The 13,213-nt window shown below is 46.2% G+C and overlaps 1 protein-coding gene across 4 annotated transcripts in view; it reads right to left on the bottom strand.

Annotated features, from left to right (window-relative positions):
• ZNF618 (zinc finger protein 618) overlaps positions 1-13,213 on the bottom strand; it is a 162,226-nt gene that overhangs the window by 71,112 nt on the left and 77,901 nt on the right. For 2 of the 4 annotated variants that reach the window (XM_055802836.1, XM_055802773.1), the window contains exons 3-5: positions 7,613-7,869; positions 3,726-3,821; positions 861-938 (exon numbers count right to left, since the gene is read on the bottom strand). In XM_055802836.1, coding sequence (XP_055658811.1) covers positions 861-938; positions 3,726-3,821; positions 7,613-7,869 — 431 coding nt within the window. The remainder of the gene's footprint in view (positions 1-860; positions 939-3,725; positions 3,822-7,612; positions 7,870-13,213) is intronic. The other 2 variants (XM_055802945.1, XM_055802879.1) reach the window with 1 other exon arrangement.

Raw genomic sequence — 13,213 nt, 5'->3', positions numbered from 1 at the left:
TTTAGACATTCCAGCCAATCGTTCCATTGACGACCATGCACGCAGATACTGCTGGTTGCAACTGAGGAGCTAAAGCTGAGGCTCCGACAAGCCCAACGCACAGACTTCAGCGCTCAGCTCAGGCGAAAGAAAATAAAACCACTCAAAGGCTCATCAGCTAGTTTCAAGTCCCTGTTGTTCTGTTATTTCAGATATGTATTTCTCCAAATAATACAAGCTATGCTAAGTACAGAACACGGAGCAAAACTTCCACATTTCTCCAATTAAGCAACATCACACCAGCCACTCTTACAGAAAATTCAAATGAAGTCACCCCTCAGCACAAGATATGTCACACAAACTATACATTTAGGAAGTGACCTCAGTTGACAGCAAGGGTAGAGGGGTGAGTTCAAGCATCATTTTGATTTTAACATAAAAATACATCAGTCTAGCAATGCCAGTGTCTGACTTTATATGCTCCCATCCTGACTTAATGGGGATGGACTAAAACACCCAGCTGGGCAGGAGGTAGAGCACCTCAGGGAGATGCCTACCCCTGTGGTGCTGGCATGGGGTATCTGCCGGGAGAAATGGTTTGATTTGCAGCTCTCCCAAGACACAGCGATGCCCCCAGACAGCCCTGTGCAGTAAATACTGCACTGAACGCAAGAGCTGCTCCTGACCTCAGAAGAAATATTGCTGGAGCAGAGCCACAAAGCTCAGGCAGCCCCAAAGTTTACCCCACGAATGGGCCGATCGAAAGAAGCATTACCGATGAAGAGAAAAGCAGCAGAGACTCTTGAAGACCTTCCTGAAAAGAGTCCCTGAACCTGAATGTTACCCCAGGATTCCCCAAGATTTGAGCAGGAGTGAGATACCTCTGTGTGCTCGCACATGGGTCTGGAAACAGTTGTAATACTTGTATTTCTTCCCACATATTCCACATTCGTAAGACCCTGAAAAACAAGACAGAAAAGTATACGTCACCATCTTAGATCAGGAAAAACAGCCTTGCCACATACTTATCCATAAACTGGGGACAAAAGAATGTAGTTTGCAGCAAAGTAATTTTTGGAAGGTTCATGGAGATAAATGCAGGAAATCACTATCCCAGACTCAATTCTTTTTTCAGCCTTATTTAAGATTCCTTGGCATATTACCCTGAACTTACGTTTTCAGTATATCTTTTTAACTTTGCTAACATGAAAGGGCCACTCTCAAAATAGCCTGACTTATAACTGTATAATAACGACTAATATTTCCTATGGACAGAAATAACCTTGAATTACTTTTCAGTAAGTTCTTAGTATATGGGAAAAAAAGCTTTTTCAACTGAAAAAAGAAGGCAATCTGTTATCTTGAGGCAAGGAGTTTTCAAAATTTCTCAAGAAATGCACAATGTACAAATTTCTCAAGAAACCCACAGAGATTTGGTAAATATTCACCCAGAGGAAACCAAATAGATACAAATAGAACTTTTGACCTTTTTAAGGAAAAGCACATGACCACAGTAGTCTCTCTTCTCAATTTGCGTCTCTAATTCCAGAAAACACACATCTGCAAACAGTCATTTGAAATGAAACCAGAGAAACAAGAGCTGGGAGAATCATTTGTAATGATGAAATTATGCAATGAATTTAGCCTCTTATGTTTATTGGAGAAGCAGACAGAAATTTCCTTAGATTTGTTACTTAAGTTGATTCAACCTTTTTTCCCCCACTCCAACTTGGTGAACAGGCTATGAACTCACCTTTCAAGCTCTCACTTGTAAAATGCATTGCAGTTCTTAGCTGTTCACCAGCAGCTAAACAACTGCAGTCCTATCTGTGCTCTTCGGTAGGGTGAGAGCAGCACTTACTGGAAGGGGAAGTGGGAGAAAGAAGGGCTGGATATTATTCTGTGTGAACACAGCATTTCACTTCTATTAACGCTTCCTCACGCAACCGTGAAACAATCTCTTCCTGACCATGCAAAGCAGCAGAACTCAGGGATAAGCCACAAACAAGAACACAACATTCATATGCACATCCAAATACATATTCCAAAACATCATTTTACAGGGATACTCACCCAGCGCTACTCCAAGTGTGCTCTTTCCGGGAACAAAACCAACCAATTTTTTGAACACAATATACCCAGGTTATTTTTTTCCCTTTCCCATGCCCTATTGCTTACAGCTTGGGAAGAAAACAGCTCTCCTTCCAGCGCATAACAGTGCTGAATTCCCTATCTGTCACTGTTAGCATCACTTGGGACTGCCTTTTGAGCTTGGGATGCTACTTTGTCATTGATGCTGAAAGAGGCAATTCGCTACAGTCCAAAACACAGGAGTACACATCTGAAAAAATACTCTAAAATACTGATACTGTAGTCAGTTGACTATGTCTGATCTGCTCCACAGACTTTTAATTATCATAGCTAGTTGTATTTTATACATATATATACACATACATGGGACAGTCATCAGCCGTGGTCACTCCACACAGGCTTTGCTAAGTAAAATCCTGGATATCAGCAAGTCGGCATCATCTGCCAGCCCTCATTTTCCATGCTCAAGGACTAATTATATTCATCACCAACTGCCAAAATTCTTTCCTGAAAACTATTCCAGCTGGAGCACCAAAAGCAGCACCACCAGAAGATGAGCGCACTCACCATCCCACCAGTGAGCACCCTACCAACCAGTAACCCTGTGCAACAGCTGCAGTTCAGCCGTACCAACAGCAAAACGTGACTGATGCCCACTCATCCCCCGAAACAGTGCTGTGCACACATGGAGCACAGGGAAAAACATAAAAAACGTGAGCAGATCTAGGTTGAATTTTCTTCCCCATTTTTCTTACAGTTCCCCCTTCCTCTGGAGACAGTCTATGGCACAAGCGGCACATAAATGCATTTGGTTGTGCAGAAATTCTTCAAGAAGAGTATAACCTGTACAATTAACAGTGTAACGCCTTCCCTCTTCCAATACAAAACGGAACTGGTGCTGCAGCCCTCAGGCAAGGGGCTGTGCCTGGAAAGCAAGGGCAGGAGCTGAAGGCAGGAGAGCGATTGTCACATCCCATGGCCAGTGCTTTCGTGTGGATGTCCTGAAGCACGGGATATCTGCCAGGAGAAACTGATGTCCTGAAGCCCCCAAGTCTCAAGTGCAACCTGGGAAAGCCTGGAGTCATCTTCTTCGATGATGGTACCTCTACCCACCTCCTACACACAGACAGTAGAGCACTGCCCCAGGAGGACCGTGAGTTTGTGGAGGGTGTAAGGGGGGTGCATTATAGATCTGAAGTCCTGCACGCACTGAGGGACAACTCAACAGCCACAACTGTGTACTCAGTACACCACAGTTTGGGGGGGCAATGGCACAGATCCTCATATTAGAGAAAGGAGGGATGACTTGCCACAATAAATGTGTTACTAGAGTGGAAGAAAGATGAAGTGGAAAATAAAAAAGACATCGCTATGTGTTAAGACCTTACAAAGAACATGCCTGTGTTGCCTCGAACACTGCCACTGTGGTCATGGTTTATCTTGGGACTTTGTCCACATCTGGATGTGTCATGCAGGTTAAAGCTGTTTGTAGCAGGAGGGGAGATGGGGAAGGTTTTTGGTTAGTTGGTGCATTCAGTTTTGCCAGGCTTTTCCTGAGCCTCATAGCTGGAATTTGGGCAAGACACCCATTGCATCCAGAGCTTTCCCTTGCTCCCTGATCCCTGGTTAGACTTCCACACCCTTCCATCACATACCGGACGTGTATCTCAATGCATGGTCAAAAATCCAGGTCCCTGAATATCGATTTCGTGTATATCCAACGGGAGAGCCACGTTCCACTGCTTTTCCATCTAAATTGTGCAAAAAGAAATCAGAGAAAAGCCCTTAAAGTGGATGCATTTCCAAAGAATAATGATGGCTGAAGCCTATTAAAAATTTCTAAGACCCATCTGTCCCTGTGGCTTGCTAACAAGATGTCAGAGGTCACACAGTTTCTTAAGGCTTCTGCAGCACTATTTTACTTGGTGTAACTAGGGAGAATCCAAAGTGATCTTGAATTACATGTGCTGCTCAGCAACGTTGCAACAGCAGCATCACGGCAAGAATCAAGCATGTGCATGTAAGACTGACAGTCTCAAAGCAGAAGGATTCACTCTTCACTTTGTCTCAGAAACATTTCTGATTTAATGCATTACTTGAAAAATCCTCTGCAAAATGTTTCCTGTAAAGCACGGGCCAGACTGAGAGCTTAAATAGTCTTGTATAAAACTCCTCCTGATCGACTCACAGATAACTCAGTCCTCCAAAACACATATACTGACCTGACAGAATTCCAAACATTAGAAAATGATTCACATCAGCCAAATAGTCTCTCCTCTTTTCTCTTGATTTACAACACAAGTGCCATTCTCTCTTCCTCTCTTTCCTAGAACTTCTCTGCCTTCCTGCCCCCACACCCCTGCCCTGCGAAACGCTGATGTGGTGGAGCTCTTCAAATGCCCCTGGCCCAAGGCCAGCACATGAAACTAGTAAGAAAAAAAAGAAGAAACAAAGAGGAAATATTGCATCTCTAAGCTGTGCAGGGCAAGAAATGCACCACCTGTGAGGCAGGGAGACCCAGCGGTACCGCGGGGAGTACAGGTTGGTGGATGGGGGGGAGAGCCGGATCCACAGCGGCAGTACCGGTCTGTTGCTGACTGGACCCAGGCTTAGAGCCAACCTCTCCGTTAGCTTTCTTTGCCTGGGATGCTCGAGGGGGTACCCCACGGGGCTTGCAAGACTTCTGTGGAAAAGCAGATGAAAGGGAAATGGTCCAAACCCACAAACACCAGCACCCGCTCTTCAGCTGGGGGACTGCAGCCACTGTCACCACCCATCCCGCCTCACTGCATCCTCTTCCAGCTACCGCAGCGTTTGGGCTGCTCCAAACAGATGGAAACAGAGCATGGAGTAGTCCAAAGTGCAAGGAGAGAAACATGAACATGCAACCAAACAGGAGGCCTAATTTGATGAAAACACTACAAGTGAATAGCAGCAACTCAGCTGGGAAACCCTGTTATAAATTGCTGCAAGTAACAACTAAAAATATAAATATAGCACACTCCTGCAGGAGATGTGTGACTCAGAAAAGAAACATAAATCTTCTAATGCGTATTTCAGCCAAGTCCCGAAGCTGAGCCCCCTGGAAAGCTGTCTGTCACTTGGAGCCATGTATGCCCTGAAGCCTTCAGCAAGCACTGTGGCCCTGGCTCAAGGCAACACATCCCCCATTTAACTGACCAGCACCTGCGCCCTATGAAACGAGACAATCTCACAGTCTGCATTTCCACACGAAGGAGAAGAATTCTACTCCGGATTCACCATTTCAACCTGCATCATGAATTATTATAACCTTTTTCAACACCTCTGATCTCAGCTTCCTTGATGAAGGCAAATAAAATCCTACCAAAGCCTCGCCTTTCTGCACGGCCAAGGTGATTAAGAGACAGGGCTACCAGATCACATCACGAGAAAGCTTTCAGGAAGGAAAAACTCCAGGAGGTACCGGTGAGCAGCAGCAGAGAGCACAACACCTTTGCTCCAGAGGGAGGAGGCATCAGCATCCTCAGCTGTTCGCAATCTTTGGCTGTTCCAGAGCAGCAGCCGAAATCACCAGCGAAGCAGCAGGCACGGGATGGTTCTTGTTTAAGTTACACAGATGTCTGCAGTGATGGAAACAGTGCCTGTCCGTGGTTTCTGCAGGGGGGACGGAGGGGACCAGAAGAATTGACTGGCAGCCAGTTCAAGAAACCACAAGGAACTGATATCTGGGCACCACGGTTGGTCCACACGGAGTACAGTATTCGGTTGACAAACAGAACAGTTATTCAGAGGCATCTCCCCAACAAACGCGAGTTATGTGAATGGGGGATAAAAGGGGGCGCTTAGAGGGCTCTTTTCACAAAAGAATCGGCCACCAACTGCCAATCACCTCAGGACCAAGTTGCCTTTAAAGAAACCCAGCGCACATCTATAAAATAACAAATACGATGCACATTTCATTGGAAAAGGCCCTTCCAGATAGAAGCTCTCCAGTTTACTTTTGACGGCTTTCAGCCACCGCTTGCTACCTAGTAAATAACTCTGCCCCTCTCCCCACAGCACCTATATGTTGAACCATGTCCTCCCTCACCCCTGCCTGTCCCCAGTGCTCTCCATAGGTACAACCTGTCGGTACCTGCTAACAATCCAGGTCAGCCACCAGCAAAAGCCCACTCCCCACTTTGCACAACAACACGGTCAGCTTTAGCTAGAAACCACTGTTTTCAAGGGAGCTCACGCACACAGCAGCTGCTGCTCCCAGCCAGAAGCCCTGGGGAGAAGGGGGCCTTACATGGCAGACACCCAATCTGCAGATGCTTACATCAAGGGCTGGTGACCATTGGCTGAAGAAGCTCCTACTGCTTCCCATCAGTGGTCAAATCTCCACCTTTCCCTCCCAGGGCATCAGGTACATCTCTGCATATCAGGGTTGCCCACGATCGACCTCTCAAGAAGCGTAGGGGCACAAAAACTCTGAATATACACAGAGTATTTCCTCTAAATTCTAAGATCTTTAAAGTCAGAAACAGTTACAGACTTCTTCGCCTTTCCCTAGATGTTCTGAGCCTGCAGAAACAGCAGTGACCTCCCACCCTGCTGTTCTTAGTGACTGTCCTACTGGGGAAAGAACAGGAAGGACAATGATGCTCTCACCAGCTCATGACACCTCCAGGGTTGCCTTCCAACAGCACGGACAATGATCAAGCAAAAACCAGGAGAAAATCTAACACCAATACCTCTTTTCTCTCTCCCTGCAAGACAAACCAACCCCAACAGCAACACTGGGCAGTTCAAATTAGCTTTCTCCTGGGTTCCTTGAAGGAAACACGGTCCAGCTCTTCTTTCTTCTTTTTATCAGCATCTGCCTTTGGCTCTCAGAGTCACTGGCGGGGACCTGCTCCATGTCGGAGCCAACAGAAGAGTCCCTTTAGCCCCCGGAGCAGGAGAAGGCAGTCTGATGCTCACAGAAAAAAAAAAAAAAAAGCTTCATCTCGTCACCACGTGAGTTGGGGTGGGGATAGGAAGTACTGTTTTGGAAGTGGCACACCACAGCCAGCCAAAAGTCAAAATTATGCCCACAATGTTACCAGCGATCAGAAAAACAAACAAACAGCAACCTGTAAAACCTGTTTTTGAGCTAAATCTAATTATTTACAGAAAGCATCCACTTTCCTCAAAGCAACTTACCTCAAAACATCTCCACCGTTTCTCAGGCTTTCCTCCTGATTGCCTCATCTACACCCAACGTACCTACCACCAGCTCTGGGGTCACCATGAATTGTGCACCTGACTGATGGGCAACTCATTCAACACATCAAACTAAGATAACGAGCTTTTTCTGACAGTTACCCTCATCTTGGTTGAGTCTTTAGGGGTAACCAGATGCAAACGGATAGCAAAAGTCAAAGAAAGTCAATAATCCCTAAGACTGCTGTGCACCTTGGCTCTGGTCCCTCCAGCAGAGATGAGCTTCCAGGAACAGCTCTCCAGAGCCTCCTTCCTCTCCCCACACCACAGACTCAGGGAACCGACTGATGTGGGGTGTTATCCCACAGCTTACCGAGTGTCTGCTGGTTGCGGACCCCACCTATGACCACGCAGATCTCCGCCGGCACATCTCCCGGCCCATCTTTTATGTTCTTCTTGGAATCTTTGGTGTCATCCTGCCAGATCACCTCTTCGATATAGTCATCTGGTACTTCTGTTTTCACTTTCACCTCAGTCATCATTCCAGCCTCTTCACTGGGTGAGGACTGAGATGTCACCGAGTCGGAGCCCTCCGCCTTTGGGCTGCGCGGGCTCCTCTTCACACACTCCCTGAATGGGGGGAGAAGAGGAGAAAACATGAATCTTCATTGTCAAGCGCTCGCTTTCTCATCACTAGGACCTAATTAAAGGTACTTTTGCTTAATGCAGTTTATTTAAAATAAGTATGGGTAGGCACGTGTCTCTGTCATATATGACAAGTAATTAAAATTTAACCAGACAAAAGTAATAAAGCCATTTGCTAGTACTGAAAATAACCTTCATCATCACAAATAAACAGACTGGATCACTCAACACGAGCACAAAGTTTCCCCTGGTTCCTAGCAGGCCAGGAGCGTAACTCCAGCAGTCCTGACAACAAGTATTATGCCAAGACTAGTCCATACATTCAAAGGAAAAGCCATACACTCCTGGCATTTTTAATTTGGAGCTATCTCCACCCTTCCGTACTCCTCCACGTGTTACATCTACCATCACATCCTCTACTATAACCCTCCAAGGCAATCTAACATCCCATGGTACTAGTATGGCCTTATTCGACATATATGGTGATGATGGAAAGGGACCATCTGTAGTATAATGGTATTTAGGGAGACTAATACATTATGGACAGATACAAGTATCAAAGATGACAAAGAAAGCACGATGGATGGGGAAAGGCAGAGGGAAGAAAGGAAAGCTCCAGTGTTATTTAGAAACTGATCAAGGAAACAGTACGTATTTCCATCTTGTAAAGAGAAAGCTGGAAATTCATGGGAGAGATCAATCTAAATTAATAATTATTCAAAACCTCTTAAGAAAAGGAAGGGAACTAGACACCTCAAAGCTGTAAACCAACATCAACACGTGCTATGGTGGCAAAAGGCAGAGTTTGAGCACAACAGATGAGGACCAGGTAATAAGCCACTGTAGCTCCTTTTCCAAACACATCATCCCACCACTCCTTAGGGGCTCCCTGTTTTTAATACTGGTTATTAAGAAATTCCAACATGCAATGCAAAGATAAAATAATTGCTGGTTCAGTCTGTGCAGGAATCAGAAGAACTAAATACATAATAGCTTAAGATGACCCAGAAACAGACATTTTAGAGATTATGACATATTTAGACTCATGTAAATACCGGGAACAGCTAAAGTGTTTGAAAACATTTTAAGCAGAAGTAATAGGCAAAATAAAGTGAAAACCAGGCTGAACTTACGGATAAGCATCATTAGACCATGCAATAGCTAAAGTGAAGAAAATCCCATTGCTTGGAACATCACACAAAGTCAGAACAAAGCATGACTTAAAATGTTAGAAAACTAACACATGCAATGGTTTCTGATACTGGTTATGGAGCTGGTAAAGAAATCAAAATGCAACTGCAGGCAAAAGTGCCCAGTGGGTAATCCTGGGAGGATGGAGATGAGAGGAGCAGACAAACGAAGAGAACAATCTTCTGCAGTAATTACTGCACAGCCTCCTACGTGGACACATAGTTGCCGTTTCAAAATGGGTCAGTCACATCGTATCACCAGATATTTTATTATTCATCCCTTCATTCTCATTATGGAATGAAATGTACAATTAATAGTCTCTAAACAGAGAAAATTAGCCTTGACCTGCCTCCCTACTCATTCCCATCCTCCTCACACATACTCCCCCCTGCCATGCTCCCAAAACTGTACAAGGCTTTTACAAGTAGGAAAGATGAATTAAGACAGAGAAAATGTGGTTGAAAAGTGAACAATCTTAATGGTAATATTATTGGATGTCCAAAAGATCCATCAATCTCACCCAATAGTGCTGTGGCTCAGCACCCATTCTAAAGCCAAGGGAAAGGCAGTAGCCAGGAGTGCAAGTACAGAACGTCAGCAATCAGGAAAAGGTGGGATTAATAGCAAATCAATCAAACCAAGGTGGTGTGGAATGCAAAACACTGATGAAGGCAGCAAAAGCAATGGGAGTATGGAGGTGGGGGGAACATCTCTCCCTTGGTGGGGACTGTGGAGCAGGATCAAAATCAAAGCAGTACAATTCCCACCGGTAGGCAGAAAGGTGAAAGCAGCTAGCAAAAGCCAGCTTTGAACCTGAAGTGAAGGCAAAATGCCCGTTATAGACAGTACAGCAACCTGTACTTGCCTGGACAAAACAGAAAAATCAATGCAGGAGCCAAGTGATGTGGAATTAAAAGCTAATATAACTATCAGTGAGGCTAAGGATATGGCTTTCTGAGGAGATTATAAGACTAAGAATACAAGAGACCTTCTGATGGCACTCAGCTTTGCATCACGTCACCTTCAGACATGAAACAAATCTGCAGTACACGATGCAAAGGGCCACGTGCTACAAGGCAAAACGCTGTCCTTGCTGTGTACTGCTCCTGGGTGGACTTATTTCCACAGGGCTCCTGAAGTGGTTGATGTGGAATAGGTTTATTAATGCTCCGGAATTAAACTTTAACATCACAGTTGACAAAAAGTATGGGTGACCCATGAAGGGGTGGAGAGCAACGACTATGAAAGGGACACCAGCACCAGTGGATCCATCACTTCATACGCTGGCTCTGCCCAAGAGGAGCAGTTGCATATAGTCAGACACATCCAGGAACGTGGATGCACCCACGGCGCTCAGCCATGATGCCAGCAGGCAGGTCACGCTGCAGCCACACAGAGCCACACTCTGACCCAAAGGACCAATGCAATTTTGGGATACACGTGCCTGAGATCAAACAAGGAGGTAATTTTTTCCCTGTATGAAGCTGTGGTGAAGCCATTCCCAGCATGCTGAAGACAGATTGAGCACCTTCATTTTTAAAAGGTGATTAGAAAAGCTGGAGACTCAAAAAAAAAAAAAAGGCTCGAAAAAGAGGCAACAAAATGGTTCAGGACTGGGAAAAACATGCTTTATGACTTTGCAAGACCGAACAACCTCAATCCGTTTCTCATGCCAAAAGGAAGACAGAGATGATTTGATTGCAGCCTATTATCGTCTTCATGGGGAGAAAATACTGTCTTTCCTTAATTTGGCAGGGAAGAGCAGAGTACGAGCTTATCGCTGGAAGCTGGAACCAGTTGAAATGAGGCATAAAATACTAGCACGGATGGTGGTCCACTGGAACATCCATGTTCCAAAGGATGTGCTCAGGGAGAACAAATCCCTCCAAGTCTTCAAACCCAGAGTATCCGTATCTGGCTGGCCCTGGGTTACAGAGCTCAGTACAGATGGGCACTGGCCTGACTGGTGGCCTGAAGCTGCAGGAATATATAAATTATTAGATCAGAGCAATGGACCCTCAAAAACTTTGCTCTTCACACACAATGACTTTCTGGATCCACCTCTGCCAAGAAAGTAACTTACCAGCTGGGCCGTCTGCTCCTGGGTGGCACCTAAACCTGCAAATATTAATTGACAGCAATACTATTCCTCTGATATTGCCCCATATGTTACAAGCCTGAGCAGGTACTTGCTGTACAGAAGGACACCAGCCCCACGTATTTTAGCAACTGTCTTCTGCATGACTTCATAGTACAGAAGCCCTGAAAGAAGCCTCTCAGGAAAAAAAAAACAAACAGCAAAACTATAAAAAAACACAGCACACCTGGATTATTACAACAACCTTAGAACAATTTTATGACAGACAGAGACTTCTCTGTCTTTGGACGCTTTCTAGGAGAGAGGAAGGCAGCAGCCAGCAGGTATACCCAGGTCACAGAACGGGTACAGACTACCCACCACGTGTGTCAGGGAGGGGAACCCACAACACTCCCCATCGAGCCCCCCGGCATCGCACGCAAGGTCAGCCACCACGGCAACCCAGCAGGGAGATCTGCACAGACCCGCGTCCCACTCACATCCCAGGGAAAGAGCTCCAAGGTGGGGAAAAAGGAAAAAATTACCAGCATCCAGCTTATTTTTTCAGATGATACGTACCTATAAAAATACATCTATGTAAACCCATGTGTTTGTATACCGACACACAGGTATATACACATGTATACATATGAGAAGGGCTGATACTTGCGTCTGAGGCGGCATCCCCTTGTCGCACCAGCTCATGCCCTCCTGCCACGGCAGCCCCAGGACACATTCTCTGCTGACACCCTGAGGTGCCGGCATTTTATTGCATGAGCTAGATCTTGTTTCACAGCACCGAGGGCCCCAGCGTCTGGGCTGTGCAAGCCGAAATGCAAGAATCACCATCCTGGAATGCAAGCTTTGCTGTTGACCTGCACCAGGCTGGAATCAGTCCCATGCCACCTGAGAGCAGTTTTAGCTACCTTCTTCATGGCTGCTGCTGTTTTACCTAAGAAAGAGCTGTGTTCTCACATTGCTCTTATTATTTAGTATCTCACAGAGATTTTCTAGCCACTGGCTGATGTTAAGCTTCAGCCGAACTTCAGCGGGAAACTCCCTCCAGCTCAATGTCCAGAGGAACACTATGGCTTTGCAGAATACCTTAAAATAAACATAATCAGAGCAACACAGTCCCAGCCCTCCGTCTCCTCTGGATGTGCTACACAGGGGACCATAACTCTCTGACTGCTTCACATGATGCACGAGGAGCATCACCAGCTGCTGATAACAGCAGGTGAAGGCAACGGACCCCTTCCACCCTCCCTGCACATGGAGAACATCTTCTTCACCCTCCACCCTTACAGCCTCCAATGGTCTGGTGGACAGACTACACAGAAGAACTTGTCTGAAGACCACAAAACCAGATCCTGACAGGCCATGGGATCGACTCTTATTGGCCTCTTGCTAGCAGTGACCGAGCAGTCCCCAACAGCACAACATCACGGGGATCATCACCCACATGGCAGCTGTCCGCTGTCCAGCTCGTTCTGCTTGGACTGCAATCAAGCTCCCCAAGTGTGAAGATGGGTCCCCTTCCAGGCCGGGAGGTGCAAGGCTGACGAAGAGCTGCTGCTGCAGATGGCCCCAACGGAACAGCACTGAAACCCCTGGGAGCATGTCTGAGCCTTCAAAACGCTCACTCGGTGCCTCTGCTGGGGGCTGCAGAGCTTTGGAGCGAAGAAGGCGGTGGCAATGATGGAAGACAGCTCTCCCAGCAAGAACTAGCATCAGTTTCTTCTGGTCCCACGTGAAACCCACTGAGTGCTCCTGTGGCTAGCACAAAACTAGGATCCATCCAGGCTTCTTGTGTCTGAAGCTCAGTTACACAATTTGCTGAGATGAGGCTGTGCTGACCTAGGTATAACTCTCCCCAGGGTGCCAGGGGAAGGCAGGCTGAAGGAACAATCCTCATGGGACAGGAGGGTTTGAAGCATCCTGGTTTGGCTGGGAAACACTATGAGCATCATGAAGCAGAACGGGAAAGAAATTCCTGACACCAGAGAACTTCAGACAGGGTGGAGAGGGGTACATGCACAGCCACAGCAGAACCAGGTTGCA

Source organism: Falco peregrinus, chromosome 1, assembly GCF_023634155.1.
Source record: "Falco peregrinus isolate bFalPer1 chromosome 1, bFalPer1.pri, whole genome shotgun sequence".
Classification (NCBI taxonomy): domain Eukaryota; kingdom Metazoa; phylum Chordata; class Aves; order Falconiformes; family Falconidae; genus Falco; species Falco peregrinus.
The sequence above is the reverse complement of the archived record's forward strand: the minus strand, read 5'-3'. Positions and strand labels throughout refer to the sequence as shown.